Source organism: Vombatus ursinus, unplaced genomic scaffold, assembly GCF_900497805.2.
Source record: "Vombatus ursinus unplaced genomic scaffold, bare-nosed wombat genome assembly UNPS02009205.1, whole genome shotgun sequence".
NCBI lineage: Eukaryota > Metazoa > Chordata > Mammalia > Diprotodontia > Vombatidae > Vombatus > Vombatus ursinus.
In genome coordinates this window covers 33986719-34013865 of record NW_020948983.1, presented here as the reverse complement: position 1 = coordinate 34013865, position 27147 = coordinate 33986719, and the positions used below count along the sequence as shown (strand labels likewise).

At 36.9% G+C, this 27147-nt stretch overlaps 1 protein-coding gene across 1 annotated transcript in view; it reads left to right on the top strand.

Moving 5' to 3' along the window:
* Positions 1-27147, top strand: part of LOC114035441 (A-kinase anchor protein 13-like) — a 175618-nt gene that overhangs the window by 77514 nt on the left and 70957 nt on the right. Inside the window, exon 3 of the mRNA XM_027851556.1 lies at positions 17825-17972. Within this exon, the coding sequence (XP_027707357.1) occupies positions 17825-17972 (148 nt within the window). The remainder of the gene's footprint in view (positions 1-17824; positions 17973-27147) is intronic.

The following is a 27147-nucleotide window of genomic DNA, read 5'->3' as shown; positions in this document are numbered from 1 at the left end:
AGTTTCACTGTGTATCTCTTTTAGCCATTTTTTCTTTTTCTGTTGTCTTTTCTAAGGTCATGATTATCATTCCTGCTTTTTCAAATTCCTTGAGGCATAATAAATTCTGTTCTGATCCAATACCCTCTGTGAATCTTTGGTTAAAGTGTTTCCTATAAACAACATATTGTTGGAATTTGTTATTATCTTCTCTTTTATGGATGAATTTATCCTATTCTCATTTATGGTTGTGATAATTAATTGTGTTTTTTCCTCTCTCACATTCTCTTAATACTATTTTTTTGTTCTCTGTTCCTTTCTTTACAAAGAAAAAAAAGGGTGCAGAAAGAAAAAAGAATGGGTTCAGTAATCTGTAATTTAAATGTCTGGTCCTATTCTTCTGCTTTTCCTCTCTTTATCCAGCCCAGTTATCAATCATTTGTTCTTATACTTTCTCTTCTTTTAATCCTTGCTTTCTGACTAGCCTTCCAAAGTTAAAGTTTGTGTTGCTTGTGACTGTTTCCTTTAAAACTTTACCCTTTTTCTGAAACCCCTTTTCCTTTCCCAATTCCTCCCCCCACTCCCTTATATTTAATATATTTCTACACTGAATTCTGTTTTCACCTCTCCTTTTCCAGATTCATCTGAGTCAGATATATGAGATGTCTGCTCGTCACCCACCCTCTCATGGTGAACCCTCAATTCTGAGACAGTAACTTCTTTCTCCTCCTACCTTTATGTTCCCTAGTATATTCTTTTTGTCTCCTGTTTCCCTTTTTTAAAAAAATCATTAAGACTTCCTCTGGGTGCTAAACTTGTCTTTTGATTTCCCCATTGTAATTTTATTAACAAGTCTCCTTTTAGTCTTTTTTTCTTTCCTCAAACAGTTACCTCTCTAGGCTTTCTCTTTTCTTCTTTGTTTGCATTTCAGAGATTCCAACCAGCTCTGGTCTTTTCTAGAAATGCTTGAAAGTCCTTTGTTCTTTTAATTCTTTTAACCCCCCCCCCTGCTCCCCATAGGATTATGCCGTGTGTGTGTGTGTGTGTGTGTGTGTGTGTGTGTGTGTGTGTGTGTGTTTTCAGGATAAGTTATTCTTGCTTTTTGAAATATTGCATTCCTAGGTGTTCACTCCCTTATATTGAGTCACATTATAGTCTGGTGTGATCATTATTGTAGTTTCTTGGTACTTGAATTGCCTCTTTCTGGCTACTTGCAGTACATTTTCTTTGACCTATAAGCTCTTGATTTTGGCAGTGACATTGAATTCAGTATGAGGCTTTTTTCAGAAGGTAGATGACTGGTGGAATCTTTCTGTGTTCACTTTGCCTTCAGCTCTTTGGTTAGTGTTATCCACGAGTCCATTGACTTAAATTTTCTCTGTTCAACCACTTTTCCATGTTTGTGTTTTGTATAGTAGCCTGTACATGTTTTAATTTTTTAGTCATGTTACACGTTTTGATTTTTCAGTCTGTTGTACGTATCCTAAAATTTCTTGTCTTATTGAATTAGCAATTTCTGTTTGCTTTAATCTGTTTCAGGGTGTACACTCTTTGGGTCATATTTTCTGCTTTATTTTATGCTATTAATTCTCCTTCCATTTCACCCCCAAGAGTTCTAATTTTGTTTTTTGAGCAGTGGATAGAAAGCAGGGCATGGAGTCAGTAAGACTCATCTTTCTGAGTTGAATTCTGACCTCAGACTTTAGCTGTGTGACGCTGGGCAAGTCACTTAATTGTGTTTGCCTCAGTTTCCTCATCTGTGAAATGGTCTGGAGAAGGGAATGGCAAACCACTACAGCATCTTTGCCAAGAAAATCCTAAATGAGGTCATAAAGAATTGGACACAACCAAACAACAACAAATTTTATTTTTTAATTTCTAATTTCACCTGTTTCATCCACTCTGGAAGTTGTCGTCTTTTCCCCCCCCCCCCCCCCGCTTTTTTCCCCTTCTCTTTTGTGTCAAATCATTTCTTTTCTTCCTGCTGGCTTTATTTGTACTTACTGTGAAGTGACACTTTTCTTCTAGGGCTCTGTGACATTGAGCCTAGGGCTGAACCTTAATGGCTAGCCAGCCAGCTAGGTCACCTGCCTGATAGCTGACCAGACAGATAAGTGCTGAGATGGGAAAGTGAGGAGAAAAGGAATCACCAAGGACCGTCTGGGCTTTCTCCTCCTAGGCCAAACCCGGTTCCATAGCTGTGACACAAACATTAATGACATTTCGGCAACACATCTTGAGAGCTTCTTTTCTTTGTATTCTTTCTAGGGTATGGCACATAATTAGTGTTTAATAAATGCTAGACTGATATATATATCTTGTGTGAACCTGAGTCCTCATTAGCAGAATTCTGGTAACTGGATAGCCATTTCTATGGAAAGTGTTAATTCATGGGCTTCCTGATGAATGTCTGGTTTTCTGGATGGAAAAGAGAGAATATCTCTTTAAATAGACTGAAGTAGTTATAGTATCTTGAGATAGTTGTGAAATATCTGAGTGGGAGAGGTTGTTTTGCAGCTAATAGTAAAGCCAACACATACCGACAAATTTAGCAGCCTTTTGCTTTTTACAAGCAATGCCTTGAGGCTGGGTTGTACATTTAGATGGAAGAAAAGCTTTAAATCATGGATTTTGTTTATTTCTCAAGTATAGAAAGCACCTGTGTTTTGGGGGAAATGTACCCTTTACTTAAAACTTGTTTTGTATGGTTACCAGACTTTGGAAATTTGATCTCTTACCCCAGTTCTAAAATCTCCTACAAATGATTTCTTATTAGAGAGAAATACTCTTTAAACAAAAAAAAAAAGCCAAAAAAAACCCCAAACCCCAAAAAACTGCTCTTGACAAAAAACCCCAAACACAATGTTTTGAGCTCCCTCTGCTGGTAATAAGACAGTCAGTCTGAAAGAGGACTTGGAATGAGTTCCTTGCAAAATAGGAAAATGGAAGACAGTATAGATATTGAAATAATAGAGAGGCTGTATTCCTCTTGTCAAGTAAACAATTGTCTTAGGTATTAAAAATGGAGTGTTTTTAGGGCTAAGATGATTAAAATTTTTCAGCGCCTCAAGTTAGTGTGGATTAAAAATGATTTAAAATTTTAATAGTTTTAAATTAGATTTAGATTGAAATTTTGTCAATTTAGATTGAAATTAAATTAAATTTAGATTGAAATTTTGTCAACACCAACTATAAAATATAGTCTTAGTTTGAGATATACTAAATTACTTTTATAATTCCTAATCATTTAGTATTTGACTCTCTCTCTCTCTCTCTGTAACTTTTTATAGAGAAGAAATATAAAAAGGATCTTAAAGCCAGTCTAAAGAGTGTAGACTTTATCCTGAAGGTGGTAATGAGATTTTGAGCCAGGAAATAACATGTTGAAAGTATTCTTTTCTGAAGATGGATATGTTAGTAAAGTGACTTCAGTTTCAAACCACTTTTTCATGTTATTTGATCCTCACAATCCAATTTTATATGTATGTGTGTATATGTGTATACACACACACACACACACACACACGCAAACATAATATATATGGAAACTGAAGATTGCAGAGTTATTTCTACCGAAGTCTTAATGATTGTCAAGTGAACATCACTAAAATGGGGCGGAGAAAGAAAAGAGGAAACTGTTGAGGTCTCCCCTTGGGGAAATCCCTAGATGCTGCTGGAAGTGGGGTGGGGTGTGGTCTCTGGGGCAGCTGCTTTGGAGAACACTCAGGTGAGGCTTCCCCTTCTCCTAGCAGAACTTGGTTTGCTGGTTGGGGAGCCCTGCCCTAAGGTTAACAAGATTGTTTGCCTGCCCATGAGGAAATAGCACTAACTGTGCCCCTGAAAGAATAGAGGCCTTCCATTTTATTAAAAAATGTTGGCTTTGGGTGTGTCCATATTAGCTTTTCTTATCTTCTTTCTCATTTATCTTCATGGATGGCTATCTGAAGGTTATGCTTTAAGCACCCTAAGAACAAGGGCTGTGTTCCTTTAGGTATAATGTTAGGTACATATTAAATAATTTTTTTAATGACTTTAATGAAGTATCAGAATTCTTGAACGCCCATTGTATACCCCTTCCTGGTTTGGGCTAGATTTTGTTTCATGTTGTGGATCCCTTTGTTAGTCATCTGAAACCTATTGATTGACTCCCTTCTCAGAGTAATGTTTTAAAGGGCATAACATTAAATCCATAAGATTACTAATTAAACTAATTTCATTGTAATAAATGTGTATTTCTTTTTTTCATCTAACTTCATGTACCCACTGCACTGACCTCAGATTAAGAACCCGATTATAGGATCACAGAATTTAGAAGTGGAAAGGACCTTAGGGATAATATAATCCACCTGCTTCACTTTTGAAGTGGAAAAAATCAAAGTGAGGCCCAAAGAATGTGTGACTTGTTCAAGTTACATAGTTAAGAGATTAGAATTTGAACCCGGGTCTTATGCATATGCAGTATGTTTTTCATGACATCATAATATTTTATTATACTAAACAGTTTGAAGTGGATCAGCATTGTCCACACATGTAAAAAAGAAAATAAAGAAAAGCAGGCATAGAAGTGAACAGAAAAAAGTATTTTGATATAGTGATAATAATGATGAGAGGCTGTCTGTCCCCTTTAAAGTTAATATCTTCCCTCCATTGATTATCTTCAGTTTGTCTTGTCTGTGCCGTAGCTGTTTGCATGCTGTTTCCCCAGTTAGAGAGGGAGCCCCTTGAGAGCAGGTACTATCTTTTGCCTTTTTTTGTATACCCAATATTTAGCAATATTTAGTGCCTAACACATAGTATGCACTTAATAAATGCTTGTTAATTTACTGACGGTGTTGCATAGTGTACAGAGAGCTGGCCTTGGAGTGAACCTATACCTGCAGTATGACTCTGGGCAAGTCAGTTAATTTCCCAGTGCCCAATGCTGTGAGTTAATGAGGAGATACAGATGTGCCTTGGTTAAATCCCTCACTGGGAAAAGCTGATACTGATGAAAGCACAGTTCTTGACCAAAAAAGGCAGGGGAAGATAATACTAACAGTTGAAATTTTTTATATAACACCTTAAGATTTGCAAAGCACATGTTGCACCATCTCATACACAAGTATTATAATCTCTCTTTTGTCAGATGAGAATGGCTCAGAGATATTAAGTGACTTGTCCATGGCCATACAGCTAGTATGTGTCACAGTCAGATTTTTGAATCCAGATATTATTGAGAGCCAAAGATGGCTCTCATGCTCCATTGTTATACTGCCTTTCATAAGTAATATTAACAAGGATATTTTTTCAAGGTACAAAAAAGTATACAATCCAGACCCTCTTTATAAGAATCTTACAGTCCACTTGGGGAATTAAGTCATGGAAATGTAACTAATGACACCAGTCATTAAAATAGAAAGGGCTAAATTTAGAGGAAAGGGAGATAATTTCACCTGGATGGTTTTGTAGAGGAAATGTAATTTGATTCCATCCTTGAAGGAGGAACAGGAGAGAGGTGAAGGTAGAAGGCATTCCGGAAGGGAAGGGTCATTTTTGGCGGATTTTGAATAGAGCATGACCAGAATAGGAGGTTCTTTGGGTGATTGAGGGTTGAGGAAGGGAGAAGATTGGGGCAGGATTGTGGAAGGCCATTACTGACAAACTAAGGAGTTGAGGTTTTTTTTCTGTAGATGTGTGTTACTGAAAACAAAGGAATGATGTGAACGTAGGCTCATAGGCCTCTGAGCCAGCTAGTCCAATCCTGTCATTTTACAGATGAGGAAATTTAGGCCCAGGAAAATTGAGTGATTTTTCTCAAGGTTACAAGTGGAGTAGGCATGGCTCCAAAGCCAGTGCTGTTTCTGTTGTTCTACCTTGCCTCCATTTTATGATGAAACTGGTATTTTCAGAAAAGTAATTTTGTAGCAGTGTGAATGATGGGCTGCAGGAAGAAGAGATAGACTGGAGATTGGTAGACTAGTGTGACACTATTGGTGGTAGTTTAAACATGATAAGGATTTAAATTAGGGTAAGAGAAAAAGTGGAAAGGAAAGGATCCATCTCAGTATTGTTAATTTAGAATTTTTGATTTGGGTGGTTTGGGTTTAACTTTGTCAATGTACATTTGATGAAAAATAACCTAAGGAAAATAATATTGCTAAAAAGAATTAATAGAATCTTTTCAGACTTTTAAAGGATTTATTTACATGTCATTTTGACTTGTGCATAAATTGGATTTAAGTGAGGTAGTTGTCAGCCTCACTGTCTCTTCCCCAGTTATTGGAGTCTAATGGCATGACTCAGAATGCAGTAGATGATCTGGGTGTCTTCAATATCTAACCAAGCTCTAAGTGTTCCACAGCACCTACTTCAGGTGTCTTCATGGCTGTTGGATTAAATTGTTCTCATCCACCCATTTCTGCCCAGGAAAGTCTTCACATGCTTTGGGTAAACATCTCCCTTAATGCAGTGACAGATTTGAGACCCGTTGGTTACCCTCAATCTGGTTTAGTCCTTCTGCCAGAATGGTTTACTGGGTGTGGCCACTGTGTGTGTTACAGCTTCTTGGAGTCACAGGTGAGAGTTGGGTGAATTAGGTAGACACCAAAGGTGGAAAACAGCCCTGAAGAGGGCTTGGAAGTCACACACCAGGGATACTAGTCTTTCCTGAACCTCCTACACCCCATTCATTTACTAATAACTAGTAGATTTATTGTCATTTTTATATGTCCATTAAAAGATCATCTTTAAGCAATATTTTATAAGCCAGTGTAAGAAAACAGCAAATCTTTTAAGAAAAATTTAACTCAGACTTTATGTTAATTGAGTCTAGCCTTTTGTGTGTTTTCTTCCAAATTGTGAAAAGTTAGTGGTATCATTATTTTGGTCATGTCTTTTTGGAAGGGCAGATGAGAAGTAGACCGCTGCTCTTCATTCCACTTTGGCAGTACTTGGTGTTGGGTGGTTTCATTGCTAAGGGGGAAGGGAGGTCATATTCAGACATATAAGCACCTGCTTATGTGCATGCCTAGTATAGAGACTGCAGGGCTGCTACTGGCTGAATCAACACCCCCCCCCCCAAAAGGAGACTAGATAATTCTTGCTGTTGTTTCCTTCTGAGCTAGCTTAATGCATCTGCTTCATTAGTCTGGTACCTTCACTAAAGGGTTATTTTTTAAAGCATTCTTCCTGACCTTTCCATGGCATTCAACATTGTTGACGTTTCTTTCCCTTACTAAATCTTTCTTATTCCTTGACTTTCATGGCACTGGGCATTCTGATTCTCTTTTTTCCTCTGGCTCCTTTGTCTTTGCCTATTTTACTGGTTTGTCTGCCTATAAGTGTGGGTATCAGCTCTTGTCTTTTAACCTTTTTGCCTCCTTTGGAAAAATTACTTTTGTTTATGATTTCACATTTTAACTGCATTTGGATATGACTCTGCACATTTTTGTATCCTTCTCTGATTTCTTTCCTTAGCTTCATCACTGAATTATCACCTTCTGAATGTCTTGCCATCATTTGAAACTCAACATGTATGAAACAGAATTCCATTTTCTCCCCAGAAAAAACATCTCTTCCCCTGCCTCCTCCATATAATAATCCTTAAAACATAGCTTTTCACAGATTGTGCCCCTTTGAAAAACCTCCAATGACTCCTCATTTGTCAACAGGACAAATACAGCATTCAAGATCTTTAGTAGTTGTCTGTCTCCCACCTTGCCTATCTGATTTTTTCTCCTCTAAATAATCTCTTCTGCAATATTCCCTGTGCCCCCCAAACACAGTAAAATTGGTCTCTCTATTGTGCATAAAACTAGCCTTATTTTACTTATTCATTCCATTCTTGTTAAGTTTCTTAATTCTGTTTCTTCACAGTTCAGTTTGAGCCCCTGTACATTCTAAAATCCTTAACCATCAATGATCATTCCTTTTGGTGAACTTTGATTGCACTTTTTGTCTGTGCTTAGTATTCATTTTTAAAAACATCAGGTGTCTCAAAAGTTAAATTTAAGCTTAAACCTAAAATATCCTAAGACTTTTGGGATATTCTGTATGTACGTCCTGTCTTTACAGCTAAGTTCCTTGACCCCCTTCAATGATAAATGTTCTCTCCCTTTTTTTACCCCTCAGTGTTTATAAGCCATCAATGCTTGTTGGATTTATTCGGATTATTTTAAGGGTAAGGACCTTGACTTACATTGCTTTGTATGCTCAGTCTCTTGAACAGTGTAGGCAGTATACATTGTAAGCTCTGAAATGATTGTTGGTCCATTTATTCACAAGCGATTATTAAGCATCTTCTGTGTTCAAGGCAGTGTATTAGGTTTTGAACATATAGACGGCTCTGTTTTCAAGAAAATTATAGTAGTCTAAGGAGAGGGAAGATATATATATATATATATTTGCATATATAGCTAGTGATATTACTGGGGAAAATAAGATAAATGCAAAGAGGATTAGGAAAAATACTATGAAATTGGAGGAAGAAGAGACTAATTTCACCTAGGGGGATGGAATTGGAGATACAAATCTAGGGGGTAGCTGTATAGAAATTATAAAGCTGTGAGGGATGCAGGTGAGGAGTGGGAGAAAAGAGAGCCTGAGAAAGAACCTTGTTTGGGGCCTGGGATGGGGAATAAAGCATCCAGAGAGGTACGAGGAATCTGAAAGATGTAGGAACAGACTGTAGGAGGGAAGTGTCAAGGAAAAGGAGAGGAGGACATGTCTTAAAGTGTCAAATATCGGGGACAGGGAAGAAAAGTCCATTGGATTTAGTGAGGAGGAATCTACTATTGAAAGATGCTTTTCAGTACAATAGTGGGGAATGAAGTCAAAATTGTGTAAGTTTTAAGAGTGAGTTTTTAGAAATTTGTTCATGACATTCATATAGCTTTAAAGTAAAACACACTTGAGAGTAGCAGTATGTTATATCACAAAGAACATTTTATTTATAATCAGAAGACCTAATTCAAGTCTATTTACTAGCTGTATTACCTTGGACAGGTTACTCAATGTCTTTGGCTTTAATCACCTTATTGATAATGTAAAGAGGTTGGATTAGAAGATTCTTGGGGTACTGTCTAGCTCTAAATCTTTGATCCTGTGACTCCTTCCTGTGGCCTATTTCCTCATCTGTGAATTGAGGGGTTGGACTTGGTGATTTCTAGAGCCTCTTCAGGTATAAAGCCTATGATCCTATGTTCATCCATTGGTGGCCTGTATTCAAATCTGAGCCATTGCTGAGTGTGACAAAGGTCACCTTGCATTTTAGACTGTGAAACTGCCACAGCTATCTCCAATTTCTTAGTTGTTTTAGAAAGGGGCAGGTAAATGAGTCATTTCAGTGACTCCTACTCGTGTTTAGGATTTAAAAAAGAACATGAAGCAGATTGCCATATTGAGATAGTGTCTAGGATTTCAAATGACAGCAGTGAGTCAATTTGGAGACCTAATAGTTTAATTATAACCACTTGTTTGAGTTCATGGAAAGGCATATTACTCTAAGTGCCATAAGAGTTGGACAAGCTTATCCTCTCTCCTTTGATTTTCCTGTATGTACGCTGAGGAATAATTTTGCCACCATTTTAATGGGGAATTTTATTAGTTGAAAGGATTGTGAAAACCTGCTGTGCTAATTTTATGAAAGGGGAGACATGTAGTTATTGTTTTATTTTCTTAATCCTAGGAATCCTTTTACCAAATTTATAGAAGTTGAAGGATAAACTGTTTATGTCTATCCAAGAAATTTGCAAATTTTAATCAGTTGAATGTTTGATCACTACATAATCTGATTGGAGAGTTGTTGTTTTTTTTTTTTTTTTCAGTTAGAACAGGAATTCACTCATGGGTGTTTAAATGCTGGACTCCAAGGCAGAAGGTCATATTTCTGAATGAAGAGAAGTTAAAATAGGACTTTTTAAGGTTAACTTTTTCTGCCCATTATGCTTAGATGTTTGGAAGACTTGAGCTTTGGCTGTAGTCATTTTATAGGGCGGACTTAGACTAAATTCTAGTGCAAAATGTCCTGAAAATTGACCTAGTTAACAAACCATTCTGTTGTCGTAGTTAGAAACATGATAGACCTGTTAAGTTAACCAACGTGCTGACTCATCCATTCCATGGGCCTGTTCTTTCATAAAATAGGAGAAACCTTTAACCCAATATCTCTCAAAGATAAATGATTTAAAATAAGCAAAGCAAAACAGTACAAAAACTCAAAGCACTTGAGTCTATTTTTGCACCCCATTTGCTAAATCTTTTTATGGCCATCTCCTAAAAGTTTCTGTGCTTGGCATTGTTGCAATGAGATAGGTGTCATGTCATTAAAATGCAGAGTAAGAATTTTTGTTGCCTGGTCCCAGTGATTTTAAAATGAGGCCTACTTCAAGAGAAACATTTTAATTCTCATAACTTTTGGAATTGAATGTGGTTTCTGTGATCCCTTTTGTTTAATAATTCAGGCATATTGTGATATGTCTTGCATTAAAGAAAGAAAAACCAAATCTATGAAAAGTATTTATGATTTGTTCTGCTTTGCCTTGTGGGTAAGAGAGATGTTGATGCTGGCCACTTATAGGAATTTCCCTTGAAGGCAGTTCTGAAAATTGGCCTGAGTCTTTATACCTAACCAAAATTAAGAAATTATGCTGAAAGGGACCCTAGAGATAGATCATCTAATTTAATCCTATGTTCCATATATGAAGAAACTGAGTCCTAAAAAGAGGAAGTGACTTTCCCAGCGCCATAGAGCTAGTAAGTGGTAATGCTGGGATTTGAATCCATTTTCTCAAACTCCAGATCCAGTGCTCTTTCCATTCAGTCAGTAAACATTTAACAAGGGCCTATTATATGCCAGGCATTGTGCTAAGCACTGGAGATAGACAGAAAAGCAAAATATAATCTGTTCTCAAGGAGGTCAAAGCCTAATAGGGACAACAACTTCCAACAATTATATACAAACAGGTTATGTACAGGAATAAATGAAGATCAACAGATGGAAGACACTAGAGTTAAGAGGGATAGGGAAAGGCAGCTGTAGCATATAGAAAGTGAGTAATAGCTGTTTAGGAAATGGAATTTTAGCAGGGATTTGAAGGAAGACAGAAAATAGAGATAAGGAAGGAGAGTGTTCAGACACAGAAAACATGGAAAAGTGGTATCTTCCTCCTCTCTCAGGAAAGCCATTCTACCATATCATCCTCCGAAATCAGGAAATACCTAATGGGCAATTCTGTAGAAAATACAAGTGTGATTTGTTACAAGTTCACAGTATGTGTTCAGTTTGATGGTTTTTTTTTTCAGGACAACTTTTAAGTATAAGAAAGCATTTTTTGTGAGGTGGTAGATATAAAGATTTGACTAGTGTGCCTTAAACTGTTCCTGAAACTGAGCTCTAACCATGTTCTGTCAAGAAATTAAATGTGAGCAATGAAAGCTTGTTATTTGAAGCAGTAATTCCATAGATATTCCATGATTCTAGTAAGAAGGTTGCTGTAGGAGTATATAGAACTTAAAACATTTCCTAATTTGGGGTGTGTGTGTGTATGTGTGTTTTAGAGATGTATAGCTTACTGACACCTTAAAAGACTGACATACAAGCAGCTCTGCTTACAAATGAAATTTGGGAATTCATCATTTAAGTTGGGTTCTTTGGAACTTAGAACATTTCCTTGTAGAAACAACACTTAAGGGAAAGCTTAGTTTCCATGCCCATCCAGAGAAGTTTCTTTAAACCATCATGTAGATGAACTGAAAAAGGAAAGGTACCATGGAATCCAGTCACCTTTAATCACATTGCTTTTGTGAGGGAAAGCATCCCAAAGTACCAAGGATGGGTGCCAAGCACATATCCCTTGACACCGTTCCCTGTGTTATCTGGCATTTTCAGGGTTATTAAATTGAGGGTGGAACTTAAGGAACTCTGCCAGCTGTACATCCTGTGATCCTCTCTTCTCTCTTTGAAGAGCATCAAGAACATTTGAAGGCTGACATTATAGGCCATGTTCCGCAACCAGAGTCCTTTCCGTTCCCTTCCTCTGCAGAGAAATGGGGCAACATACCACATATTCAGTGTGTAAGCTTCAAAGGGAGCAGGATACAGTGGAAAGCTCATCAATGCTGCAGTCCCTGGGTTGGAGGCCAGGTTTGGATAGAATTTGTATGACAGTGGGCAAGTCATTTGCTTGTCTAAGCTTCTGTTTCCTTATATATAACATAGAGATAATTCTTTAGCTTCTTCAGAGAATTGTTTTGAGGCAGGTACAACATCTTTGTAAACTGTAAAGTTGATAGCTTCCCTTTTAAAAAAAATTTTTTTAAACAAATGCTAAATTTGCAATAAAAAAAAAACCCAAAAAAACAAAACCTGGTTGTGAATCCTGGCTGCCTATGACCATGGACAAATAAACATGACCTCTTTGGAATCCACCTTTATTGTGGCCCATCAGGTGGGTGCTCAAAGCCCTCACAGGTTTAGTAGAATCCTGTCTATAGGCAAGAATCTGACAGTGCTACTTTAACACTTTGAGGAGTGAACTTGTTCAGTCAAGAGTTTCCCAGTACCATTGTGAATATAGAGTACTTTTACAGTCACTTCTGCCATAGAATAAAATGGTGACTGAGGTGTAAGTTCCAAGATCAGGGTTCGGATCCATACAGATTCCATACATTCAGTTCAGAAAGACACTGAATATGCTTTTGAACATTGTCACCTTTTCTGTGTGATTTTTATTTGATGCTTGAACTGCATCTTAACAGAAAGCATAGAACTTGAAGAAAAAAGCAGTTTCACCAAAGTAAAATGTTACTTGCTAGTGCATTTTGAGAATACTAAGTGCCTGTTCATGTATATATCACAGCCTGAGGTTAATTTCTTGTTGCTATACCCAAGTAGTACTTTTTTTTCTTTGTTGTTTTACCAGATAGCTATTAGCTGCCTTCCAACTTGAGATGAAAGCATTCTATCAAATAGATGATGTCATTTATGAATGTTTTTGTAACTTATTTTTTTCCAACATGAATTAGACTCATTCTAAGTTGTTTCAGAAGTACCTCCCTTCCATCCTTTTTCCCTTTACAATTGTGAGGTTTTTTGGGATTGTAATATTTTCCCCCTGAATGTCCTAGAGAGAAAGAGAGAGAGAGAGAGAGAGAGAGAGAGGGAGAGGAGGAAGAAGAAGAAGAAAGAGGAGAGGAGAAGAAAGAGACCTTGGAAATGGCAGGCGGAATACCCAGTTTTGCATTATCCTGAGCTGTAGGAAAGCCTTTTTTTATTTTTCCTGGATCACACCAAGTAGAAATGGTCCTCTGGGCTTACTTTGTAAGGAAAGATAGGTAAGGTGAGGAACTTCTGTGACCATCTGGCTAATCAGTTGAGTTGTCATTTGATCTGTTAAACTTGTTAATTAAATGGCATTACCAAGGCAGAAGGGAGTAATTCATTTGAAGTTGACTTTTTTCCTGTTTGCAAGTTGTGGGCAAATGGCATAGAATTAGAATTTCAGAGCTGTGAGATCTGGAAGGAGCCAGAGAGCTCCTGTAGTCAGGATTCCATGAGGAAAATGAAGTCTAGACAAATGTGAAGTGACTGGCTCAAAGTCAGTCAATCAACAAACACTTCTTTAGAAATTCCTCAGTTAACAAATTCCCAATCTGAGAGAGGAACCAATGTTCTTTCTGGTACACATGGGAATAAGGTATCAGGCTTTCACACCTCTGTTTGAGGAAGATAGAGATTGTTTATAATAAATGATTATTGAAATGAATTAGAATAAAGTAGGCCACTTTCTGAGTATTCTACCTAGAAACGAAGACAGTTTAAATTAAGGAGTAGTCTTTTTAAAAGTTTAAATGAAGGTGGTCTTAAATCAAAGCTGAACTTTGAAAACATGAAGTTCTTCGAAGACCAGATGGAAAATAAGAGAAACAGAATTATAGCAAAGAGAGAGAAGGAGGAAGATGAAAGATAACTGTTTCAAAACTTGACCTGTTGATGGAACAGAACATTTGGTTCCTAATTCAAGAAAGCATGCGACTGTACTTTAAATTCCATTTCTAGCTCTTTTCCCTGATTTAAAAAAAATACTGTATACACAAAATATAAACTTCAGCTTTTTTGATATTTACCTTTTTGCATTATTCAGAATGTTACTTCACAATTATCTCATAATCTAGCAAAGTACTTTTTAGTAATGGATCGTGCATTACAATGAGTTAGAATAAATATTCACAAATATAAAAGTTACCTTTACTTTGTGTTTGATTGAAAAGCATTTAAAAATACCAAAGTACAAATTTTTTTAAAAAATGATGTTTATTAATATATTTTGTTTTAATATTATCTTTATTTCTGAATATACTTCTCTACTTTCCTACCCAAAAAGCTAGCCCCTGTAACAGATAAAAAAGGGGAAAAAACAGTTCAGCAAATCTAACCAACACATTATCTGAACCTGACAGTAAATGCACCTTTCCACTTGCAAAGAAGGGAGGGAGATACATTTTCTTATCTTTTATTTTCTTCAGGGAAAGGTTTTGCCATGATTAAATAGCATTCAATTTCATTATTTTTGCTCTTTCCCATTTCTGTTATTGTAACTATTATACTTGTTGTTTTCCTGATTCTGCTTTGAATCAGTAAATTTAAATCTGAACAGGCTTCTCTAAACTCAATGCTCATCGTGTCTTACTGTGTAGTAGTATTCCATTATATTCATTACTATAATTTGTTATCTGTTTCCACGTTGATAAACATCTGCCTTTTTTCTATTTCTTTGCTCCTACAAAAAGCAGAAACATATAAATTAATGCACTTTCATTGTAGAAACAACTGTCATTCTAACAGTGTCTAAAAGTGACACCCAGATTTATTTATTTGGTTTTATCTTCTAAAGTTTTCTTGGCCCCAATGATTTGATTACATTACTGTCATTTCCCTTTCACTCCTTGCCCTCATTCTTTGTGCATCTGTTTCTTTGCTGTAGTGCTGTGCAGCAATAGTTTAAGTAAATAACTTTTAAAAATTGACCAGCCTACCTGGGGACAACTAGGTGGTTACTGTGGATAGAGTGACAGACCTGGAGTCAGGGAAGACCTGAATTCAAATGTGGCCTTACACACTTACTGGCTCTGTGACACTGAACAAATCATTTAACCTCTGTTTGCCTAAGTTTCCTTTTATCTGCAAAATGGGGATAATAATAACACCTACCTTAAAGAGTTGATATGAGTATTAAATGAGATAATTGTGAAATGCTTAGCCCAGTGGCTGGTATATGGTAAGCACTATGTAAATGTTAGTTATTACATTTCAGTGTAAATTATTTCCCACCTGCTAGAAATTGGCTATTTGCAAGACGAATTAAAACACAAAACTAAATTGAATAGTGACTTGAGTCACTTGGAATTCTGTTTGAGGAAGAGCATTTCCCTTTGCTGATGGGCTTTTGAAACTCGCTATTCAAAATCCTAATTAATCGCCTAGCCTTTAAAGGAAATATGAGTTACTTTATTTCTTGTGTTCTGTTTTTCTGTTATCTCTCTGACATTACACCAATAAACTTTGACTCGAAGATTTTAAAATATACTGACTGGGGCATTTCTGTTAACAGATTTTGGGTTAGAATGTAGAATGGGGCTTTGGTATTCAGTAAAATATTATGTTTTGTTATCTAACACAGTGGTCTCCGAAGGGATGCTGTGGCTTGATGCTCAGAAGAATTGGGAAGAAGAATTGCATCCTCTGCCCCAATAGCTAATCCTGGGCTTGTCTTTGATATAACTGTACCTCTTCCTTATTCCATTCCTGTGCAATAACCATTTAATAACCAGCTCTCTCTCCTGCCCTCACGCATTTCCTTTGTATTTTTTTTTAATGGAAAAAAGTGAGCTATATAGGATAAGCAGGGATGGATGAGTTGGGAGTTACATTATCTTCTTCCCCCCAAACCCAATCTTCTTATGAATTTCCCTATTTCCAGTAACGGTACCACCATCTTTTCAGTATCCTAAGTTCATAACTTCTTCCTTATTGACACTTCAATCAACAAAAACTGCTTGCTACAAAGTTATCTTTGAATTCTTAGTTGTCAAATCTGACAGTCTCTTCTCAGTTCATTTTTTCTCAATTTCTTTTGACATTGTTGATCATCCCTTTCCTCCTGGATACTTACTCTGCCCTCCTTCTGATGTTGTGACACATCTGTCTTAACACTCCTTAGTCTTGCTTTCTGGATTGTCTTCTAAATCACACCCTGTAATTGTGAGTCTTCTATAAAGCTTTGCTCAGGACTCTCCCCTCTCCCTCTCCTCTTCCACTTGGTGACTTTATTAGCTCCCATGGGTTTGATTATTGTCTGACTTCCCTAATCTCTATATGTAGCCCTAATCTCTCTCCTAAACTCCATTCTGACATCACAATGCAGAACATTTTGAACTGGATGGTCTGTAGACACCTCAAATGCTGTATGTACAAAACAAAATTCATTACCTTTCCCCCCAAGCTCACTCCTCTTACTGACTTCCTTATTTTTGCTGAAGGCACCATCCTTCCCCTTACCCAGGTTCTCAATATTGGTCTTATTCATGATTCCTAATTTTTCTTTACTCCACATGTCCAATGAGTTGTTATTTCTGTCTACAATATGCTGTGTTTATCCATTTCTTTTTATGCCCATAGCCATCGCAGTTGAGACTCTCAACGCCAGTCATCTGGAGAACTGCAATAGCGTACTAATTGGTCTCCCTGCCTAAATCTCTCCTCTGTCCAGTCCATCTTTCACAGAGCTGTCAACTACAGCAGCTTCTTATTGATTCTTTGATCAAATATGATTTCATCTTTATCTCATCCATTTTTGTGTAATATTTACAATGTAGATATTTATAACTACGGATATTTATAATACATATTTAAATGTACATATGTTGGTCCCTCCCATCCCACCCCCAAAAAGGTGAAATAAAATTTATTATAAGTCATATGAGTAAATTTTCTCATTGCTGTATAATTAGAATGTGTAGCCTTGTAATATTTTAAAAATGATTACAATAACAATTACGTTACCTTTATTAAGTAGCAAATGATGATTGGGACTTATTTGGATAGGATAGGGTTTTGATTCCACTTCTGGTCCTAAAGAATTTATGACTTATCAGACCAGAAAACTATTTATGTGAAATTATTACATGGTCAGTTTATTTGAGCAGATATTAAACTTATATTCAGTAGAGGGCACTGTAGTAGGGTGGTAGAGGTGATGCTAGTAATTAAATAAGAAACTAAGGTTTGGTATAATGATGACAGGGTTTAAGGATATTGTCAGAAAATCATTGGTGATCACTTCTGTCTGACCATAGGTGGGTGATGGAAAGAGAAACAAGATTACCTGCCTATTTGCTTTTGAATGGGAAACATGAATTAATGGAGGAATAAGCATCTTTTTATGTACTCCTTTCCCCTCTATACAAACTTTCTTAAAAATCACCTCCATGCCCAACTATTAGCAGTATCCCTCTTACTCCTTTGCTTATTATAAGAGGTTGTTAGTGCTTCAGTGGGATTTGACAAGTTATAGAATAAGTTGAAATGAAAAAAAAGAGAAAAATGTATTGAGTTTAAACCACAGCTCCTTGGGAACCTTTTACACATATATGCTTTATTTTCAGATCCCCCTCTTCTTTTGACTCTCATCCCCATTCACCAGGCACATACAAAGATCTCAAAGGAGCAAGCAAAGGCTGTGAAATAGGCAACTGGCTTTGCATAATCTTTGGTCTCCTTAAACTCTGATACTTTATGAAGTAAAAGACATGTTTATTTAGACTCCTGCTAAAGTGAACTTTTCATGCTGTCTGTCTTCCTTTCCCTTAGGGTGACTGTGTTGTCACCGTGCTGCTTGCCGAAGAGGATAAAGTCGAAGAAGATGTAGTTTTTTACTTGGTGTTTTCTGGCTCCACTCTTCACCACTATACAAGCACCAGGAAAGTGAATCCTGATACCTTGGAGACAATTGCTCCTGGTGAGTATTTTAAAAGGAATCTTTAAAGGAAATCTTGCCAGTAACAGGTATTTGAAAGTAAATGACTTGGACCACTTTTATTTTATCCTCTGGAATACAGGAATGGGGAGAGTGAATCAAGGAATACTATTAGATTTTGCTTTTTAAAAAAAAAACATAGCTAATTTTAGTAATTCCTGGTGGAATAATAGTTCAATGACAATACAGCTATTTCACTTGTAACTTTTAGAAGGCTAACCTAACGAGTGACTATTTGCTATTTAAAGGATTTCAAAAGCAGCAAATAAAATAGGGACCTTTGCCAAAAGTTATCTAAGTAATATTAGTATAATGGGTGGGCTCAGAAAAGTGTTAGCCATTATTGGAACTTGGGAATGAACTTCTTCCTATGATTGAAATTTCAGCTCAAAATTGTCTGAGTGCCATGATAACGCAAAAAAGTTTACTAAATGATGAATTATTTTCCTTTAGGGGAAGTTTCAATTTGATGTGTTATTCCCCTTTTTCATGTTGTCCCTTTCCTGTGATGGTGATGTCTACCTACTAGTCTGGGTGGGAGTAAACTCTTCATTCGTTTGAGTGGGAGCTAAGACCAGTTTCTGCTTTTGTACTTATTGATGGGAGAAAGTAAGAGTTGGATTGAGTAGCCTAAATAAGGTAGTCTTAAATATCTGAAAAATTTGTTATCTGTGAAAAGAGCAAAGCCAAAGTATGGAGAACTCTCAGAGCAGTTTTGTTTTTCATTCTTCTTGGCAAAAATGACTCCATGGAATATAAGAAGCAAGTAAAACCTAAAATTAGGGTGAATGTCTAGGAACTTTACCTAAAAATGAAGCTAGCAGTTCAGAATGGTTACTGATTACTTTTCAAAAGGTGATTACCTAAATTCCTTTGTAATTTAGGGCCCTGGTTACAGCCATTTTTCCCTTGACATATATATACCATACCATGCCATTTTATGACTTTGAACTCTGTTCTCAAAGAGGTGTAATGCAGTTATCAGCATTACTAAACATTTATTAAGTGTTAGTGATAGAGATATTTTACTGTACTTTATCCAGATTTAGTCATGGCTCTTCATAAAAAAAGTATGGGAGAAGAAACTGAATTGACCTCTGGATAAATTCTAGAATGAAGATTTACATTTTTCTGAATTTGTAAGCACAGAAGAAGAAAACAGAAACAAAGTGTCATTTTGAGGTGATTGAATTGGGGGTTTTGCTTGGTTGCCATGAAATGCTTTTTTTTTCGTTCAATTCACCTAACATTTATTAAGTACCTTCTCTGTGCTAGGCACTGTGTAAGGTACTAGGGGTACAAAGACAGAAACAAAATAGTGTCAGTCTATCAGGAGCTCACATTTTACTGTGAACATGCAAGCTATATATAGGTAAGTATAGTACAAGGAAAGTTGAGGAGGATGAGAAATTAGCAATTGGAGGGGGTAGTATGGATTTAGGGATCCTTCAGGGAGGGTAGTGGTGCTTGAGTGGAGTCTTGAAGACTCTGAGAGATGATGATGAGGGAGGAGAGTGCATTCTAGGAAATGGTTAACAGTAGTAATACTGCATGACACCTACCTGTTAAAGAGCAGACTTCAAACTCAGGCCCTTCTTACGTAGTTTGTATCAGAAGGAGCAAGAAGGTGGAAGTTATGGAATACTGAGGTGGGTTTCTTACTCCTGTTTTTTTTTTTGTTTGTTTTTATGTTATTTATTACATTGTCTGAAGTCCATCCTGCAAATGGTCTTTTTTTTCCCCTGAGAGAGTCTACTATATTGGAGATATCACATAGGTCTAGAATCACAGTTGTCTTTTCAGGCAGAAAGACTCAGTATCGTTCTCTCTTTGTAAAAATTAATTTATTTTGATTTATCAACAATCACTTCCATAAGCTTTTGAGTTTTTAATTTTTCTCCCCTTCCTTTCCCACCTTCCTCCCCAAGATGGTGTGTGATCTGATATAGGCTATACATATACATTCCTATTAAAAATATTTTCACATTACTGATGTTGTAAGTAAGTATTAGAACCAATAGGAGGAACCATCAGAAAGAGGAAACAAAACACAACAGAAGAAAAAAAATAGGAAATAGTACGCTTCAGTTTGCAAAGAATTGGAAATTGAGAGGATGCCCATCAATTGGGGAATGGCTGAACAAGTTGTGGTATGTGAATGTAATGAAATACTATTGTGCTATAAGAAATGATGAACAGGTAGACTTCAGAAAAACCTGGAAAGACTTGTGTAGTCTGATGGTGAGTGAAGTGAGCCGAACCAGGAGAACGTTGTACACAATAAAAGCCATGTTGTGCAGTGACACACAGTGGTCTTTCTTTTGAACAACTGTTGTATACAGTAGAGTTTTTATTAATGTTGAATACGCAAAATCGTCAGTATAGTAGAATAGCACAAAGTGTAGAGACAGAGGTTCCAAGAGTCAGGAGAGCTGAATTCTATTCCTGATTTCAGTATATTGACTGTATAACCTTAGACTAATCATTTAATTCTATGGGCCTTAATTTCTTCTTCTGTAAAATGAAAAAGGTGGACTAGATAATCTCAGAGGCCTCTTCTAGCCTTAAAATTCTTTAATTGTGCTATGGTCATTCCAGTTTAAGCTGATGTACATTAGATGAAAAAAAGATGTGTATAATTTGCTTGCCATTCTAATTGTTCTCTTTTGCAACCTCTCCTCTCTTCTCTCTGCCTACCTTCCTGTCTGTCTCTCTTTCACACACACACACACACACACACACACACAGTTATTAGTCCATCCATATTTTAAGAAATTAGTAAACTCAACACGTTCTTTTTGCCATTTGAGATGGAGATACATATTAGTATAAATTGAGAAAGGAATATTGAAGGAAGGATCTTTAGAAATGTTTAGAATCTCCCTATCTTAGAGTCTAAACTTTATGAAATTAATAGAAAATTTAAAAAAACCATTCTTCTTACATACATAAATATTTATAGTCTGATTTCCCTCTTCTATTTCTCTTAGTACTGACTGATTAGGTACTGGTCCTGCTTTGGTGACCACCATGATAAGGAACTGTAGATTTGGCAGGTTCAAACATACAGAAGGGGTTGAATTTGAAAAGTTTCTGTGTAAATCAGTCCTTTGAAATTCAGAAAACATTTTCACTTAGAAACATAGTTGTTAAGTGACAGGTTTCCAGGCTATTCTTTCCCCCCATTTCACGCCCCACCCCCCCCAAACAAAACAAAACAACAAAAGACCTTTTAAAACCATGATGTCACCGATTGAAACCTAATTTTCTCGCTTTGTTTTTTGCAGTATGGGTCATATGGAAATATGTTTTGCATGATTTCAAATGTATAACTGATACTACATTTCTTGTCTTCTCAGTGGATGGGGGAGGGGCTGGCAGATAGGCGAGAACTCAACTCAAAATTTTAAAAAAATGAATGTTAAAATAAACATATTTATTTTAAAAATGTAATGTCACTGAAATGATATACATTTGTCATGACTTGAGGAATGAATGAAACATTTATTAAGCATTTACTGTGTGCAAAACACCGTACTAAGCCAAGAATCCAAATAGAAAAGTCCTTGCTCTTAGGGGTCTTACATTCCAGTGAGGAGATAACACCTGGAAGATTTCAGCTCAAGTCAGATGGAAAAGTCCCATGGTCCTTAGAGTGCAGCAGCAAAGCTGTTAATGTATCTTCTTTAATGCCATTTCTACTGCTAAAATCATATCAATTTCTGGTTATGATTTGACCTACCTCGCACGTGCTGCCTCCTGCGTCTCCCCCATGGTGCCTTTACTGATTCATGTAATGAAACAAATACTTTTCTTGTTTTAAAATTAACACCCCTCAATGAGTTTGTTGCAAAGATTTTCACCATCCCCTCCCTTCTCACCAAGAAGATGGAGAGTGATTCCAGAAATATATTCCTGCTTCTCTTCTCTCCACCTTAATCACTTTTAAGCTTAGAGGAAGAGGAAAAGCTGCTACACCAGGGCGCATTTTGCATTCTCTTGGGAATAAAACAGATTTTTGACCTTCCTCCACTTTAATGTTGGCAGAGAATCTAGCTACACAGGGAGCATGGCCCCTCTCCCTCACCACCAGCCCCCTCACTATTGACAGCATGCAGCCAAATGGGAAACAAGTGGCAGGGGACACTCTTCCACGGCTTTGGCATGAACATGCCTATTTTGTGGTACGCTGGCTTTTTTAATCTAAAGGATATTTGTAAATGGGATGTTAATAAAAGTTAAATGACGGCTTCTCACATCCTTTAGGAAGAAAGGTGGTAAGTGATGGGCAGGTATGTAGGTAATGTGTATAGATACATTTTTTTTTTTATTTAAAGTTTGTCTTGGGCATCACTTCACCTTTTTGCACCCCTGATCTTCACTCATCTTCTAGCTTCCTATTTCTCTTTTCTTTGAAGACAGCTGTCTTCTGGCTGTCCAATGCCCCTTACTTCACCTTATTAATTGTTCCCATTTCTGAAATGCTCCACTATTAACTTATCCTCCTTTCTTCTACTCTCCTGATTCTTATGTATTCAAAACTCACATTCCCTTAGGGCTTAGTCTTAGAAAATCTCAGTGATTAAGCTACTTACATTAAGTTGTAAATAATGGATTGTAATGTTGTAGAAGTAGCACTTTATCTGGTGTTAGGGGGATTTGATTCCAATTCCCCCACTGGTACTACCTTTGGACCAGTCACTTAACTTCACTTTCTTCATCTGCAAAATAAAGGGTTGGACTACATGACCTCTAAAGTCCCATCTATTTCTAAATCCTATGAATCATTCAAAGGGTGGGTGTTTGTTAATGCAATATCTAAATATAGCCACAGGGTTGCTGTAAGTGGAGAGAAGGGGACATAGATAGGATATGTTGTGAAAGGCAGAAACAACAAATTTGGCAAGGGATTGGGTATGTGGGGTGAGAGAATAAGGAATCAAGGATAATAATATCCTTGGTTGTCAGCCTGAATAACTCAGAAGATGGTAGGATACTCAACAGAAACAGGGAAGTTGGGAAGATGGGATATTTTGTTTTGTTTTGTTTTCTTTTGTGAAAGATAATTATTGTTTTGGATATGTTATGTTTGAGATGCCTAAGTGACATCTAATTCAAGATGCCTAAAAAGCAGTTAGTGATATGGGAAGATAGTATTGAGAGGATAGGAAGGCTGATGATATATACCTCCTCCCCTATACATACACAATGTGTGTATATATGTATATATGTGTATATATGCATATAGATAGATTGTATGTATGTATGCATATATGCATTTTCTCTCCCAGACAAATGTTTCCATGGTTTTTATGTACAAAACACAAAATCATTACTATCCAACAATCAGGCAAGCTTGTGAGCCGCTCACTCCCAAATACTATAGCCTTTGTGCCTACACAGTGGTGTCAGGAAATAAATCAGTCTTAATGTTTAGCTTTTTCAAAGGGGATGTGTAGGTGAAAATGATGTTTTTAAAGTGTAGAGAAGGAGCTTAGATAGCAAGCATTTGTGAGAAACAGTATATCATGTATGTGAATGTATACATGCTTTTATGTATACATGCATATATATGGTTATATGTGTATATATATCTGGGAATCTTCTGTGTAGAGATAATAATTGACTTGATGAGATCATTAAGATAGATCTTATAAAGAGAAAAAAGAGAGTCTAGAACCCTAGGTGACACTTGCAATTAGTGGGTGTGACATAGATGAAGATTCAGCAAAGTAGACTGAGGAGGATCAGACAGATAGAGTGGTTGAAGAAAGACAGACAAATTACTTGGTGGAGCTGTTCAGCCTTTTTGGGAAGCAATCTGGAATTATGCAGAGAAAGTGACATACTTGCACTTTATTAGGCACTCAGTTCATTAGTTCCCTCTCTGGAGGTAGATAGCATTTTTTCATCATGAGTCATTTGGAATTGACTTGGATCACTGTATTGATTAGAGTAGCCAAGTCTTTCATCATTACATCATTGCTGTTACTGTGCCCAGTGATCTCCCAGTTCTTCTTATTTCACTTTGCATCAGTTCATATAAATCTTACCATTTTTTTTTTCTGGAACCATCCCCCTCATCATTTCTTACAGCACAATAGTACTCCATCACAATCATATACCACAACTTGTTCAGCCATTCCTCAGTAGATAAGCATCCTCTCAAATTCCACTTCTTTGCCACGACAAAGAGAATTGCTATATTTTTGTACAAATAGGTCCTTTTTCCTTTTCTTTTATCTCATAGGGGTAAAGATTAGTAATGGTATTTCTGGGTCAAAGGGTATGCCCCGTTTTATAGACGTTTATATTATACTCAGTTTTGCTGAGTAGGTGATTCTTGGTTGTAATTCTAGCTCCTTGGCCTTCAAGAATATCATATTCCAAGCCCTCTGCTGCTAAGTCATGTATGATCCTGACTATGGCTTCACAGTATTTGAATGGTTTCTTTCTAGCTGCTTGAAATATTTTCTCTTGAGATGGGAGCCCTGGAATTTGGCTATAATATTCCTGGGAGTTTTCATTTTGGGGTCTCTTTTAGAAGGTGATTAGATTCTTTGAATTCCTATTTTGCCCTTTGGATCTAAGATATTGGGGTAGTTTTCCTTGATAATTTCTTGAAATATGATGTCTAGGCTCTTTTTTAGATTATGGCTTTCAGGTAGTCCAGTAATTCTTAAGTTATCTCTTCTGGATCTATTTTCTAGGTCAGTTGTTTTTCTGATGAAATATTTCACATTTTCTTCCATTTTCTCATTCTTTTGAATTTGTTTTGTTATTTCTTGATGTCACATGCCCAGTTCTCATTTTTCAAGCAATTATTTTCTTCGAGGAGCTTTTGTACTGTGTTTTCCATTTGGCCAATTCTGCTTTTTAAGGAGTTCTTTTCTTCAGTGAATTTTTGTGTCTCATTTACCATTAGGCCAGTTCTGTTTTTTGAGTGTTATTTTCTTCAGTATTTTTTTGTGCCTCTTTTACCAAGATTTTAATTCTCTTTTCATATATTTTTCATCACTCATTTTTTTCCTTAATTTTTTCTCTACTGCTCTTATCTCTCTCTTTAAAATCTTCTGGGAATTCTTGTTAGGCTTGGGTACAGTTAGCATTTTTTTTGAGGCTTTGTTTGTAGCTTCCCCCCTCCCCCCACATTGTTGTCTTCTTCTGAGTTTATGTCTTGCTTTTCTGTCACTAAAGTAGCCTTTTATGGTCAAGTTCTCTTCTTTTTTTTCTTTCTCTCTTCTCACCTATTTTTTGACTTTGAACTTTTTGTTAAAATTGGTCTCTGTTCCCATGGAGGCTAAGAAGGCACTTTCCCAAGCTTCAGGCTTATTTGTGCTGCTGTTTTCAGAGCCAGTTCTGGGGTTTTGCATGTTTTTGGTGCTTCCATGATGGTATGATCCTGACAGAGGTATGGTCATTGCTCACTTGGTCTGTGCTCCAGTGTTTACCCAAGAAGGGCCCGTGCTTCCCTGCAGCTGCAAGCACTAGGGCTCCTCTTGGATCTGGAGCTGTGACCAGATCCATTGCTTTCTTGTGACTGACCAGGAGCATTTGTCTCCGCCTTGGAGCCATGACCCAGAATGTCTCTGGGCTGAGAGCTTCCAAAGGTGCTGCTGCCACTGTCATGGCCATCTCTAAGGACCATTGCTGGTGCTACGCTGTTTGCATTCTGGGCTGACCCCAATCCCAGTGTCACACACCTCTCCTACCAGCCTCCTAAGTTGTCTTATGCTGGAAAAATGTCTCACACTGACCTTTAATTGGCCCTACTGCTCCAGAATTTGATTTGAGGAATTATTTTAAAGTTGTTTGAAGGGGAATATTGGGAGAGTTCAAGTGAACTCTGCCTTCATTCCACCATCTTGGCTCCACTTCCAGTAATCTCCAATATATTCTTGAAAGACAATCTCTTCTATCCCATTTCTAACAAAGAGTCAGTCTTTCAACCTTTACTTTAAAACTTCCAATGAGGATGAGGCCACTAACTCAGAAGGCAACCCATTCTAATTTTGAATACTTCCAGTTATTAGGAAGTTTTCCTTTTCATCCATCCTAAATTCTTTATAGCCACTACCTATTATTCCTAGTTCTCCCCTTTGTGGCCAGGAAGAACAAATATAATTTCTATATGGCAGAACTTAGAATACTTGAATACAACTGCCATCCCTGCCCCATCCAAGTCCATGAATATTTCTCTTTTCCACAGTAAATTTCCTGAATTCCACCTACTCTTGATTCCAAGTTTCTTCAGTTCTACATCATATGGCATTATTTCAAAACCCTTCCTCCCCCTAGTTACCGTTCTATGAATTTTCTCCAGCTTTTCAATGCCCTTCTTATAAAATGTGGCACCTAGAAAATACACTGCAGGTGTGATCTAACAAGGTCATAACACAGCAGCACTTTTACCTTCCTAGTCTTGAGCACTGTTTTTTCTTTATGCAGTTTAAGATTACATTAGCTTTCTTGGCCTCTGAGAAACATTTTTAACTTAACGTTTTGGTTTTTCAGTTCACTAAAACCCTCTTCTAACTATTTCAAGTGAACTGTCTAGCCATGCATTTTTCTTCTATTTTATAAAAGTTATTGCTTTTTAATCTCAAGTGTAAGACTGCAGTTATTCCTATTAAGTTCTTTCTTGTTAAATTCAGTCTACTCTTTTAGCCTGTCGGGCTCTTTTTAGATTTGGACACTGTCTTCCAACTTGTTAAGTAATTAAGAACTGCCTGTATTTTGTTGTTGTTGTTGTTTTTTAGTGTAAAACAATATGTTTAGTTGTTTGCTTTGGAAATGCTAGGATGTAATGTGCTTTCAAGCCATTTAGTCATTAGACTGTTGGCATTGCTAGAATTGAGACAGCTAGACTTGACCTGGGCTTGGCAAATGCCAATCCATCCACAGTCTTAGGTATATAACATAGGAGTTGTTCCAATTCAAAGAAATGGAAAACTCTGTAGATGTTCACACTTCTTAAAGGATAGAATACAATATCAAAGACAGGTCTTCTGAGGTCTAGAGGCATTTCTGCTATGCCATACTACTTCTCTGGTCCTGAATCTTCTCAGTAAAATGTTAGCAAAACCATGAAGGCACAAGATGAAAAGCGCAGGAGCTCATAGTATGCACAATATAGGAGGTATGTGTAGAGGCAAGG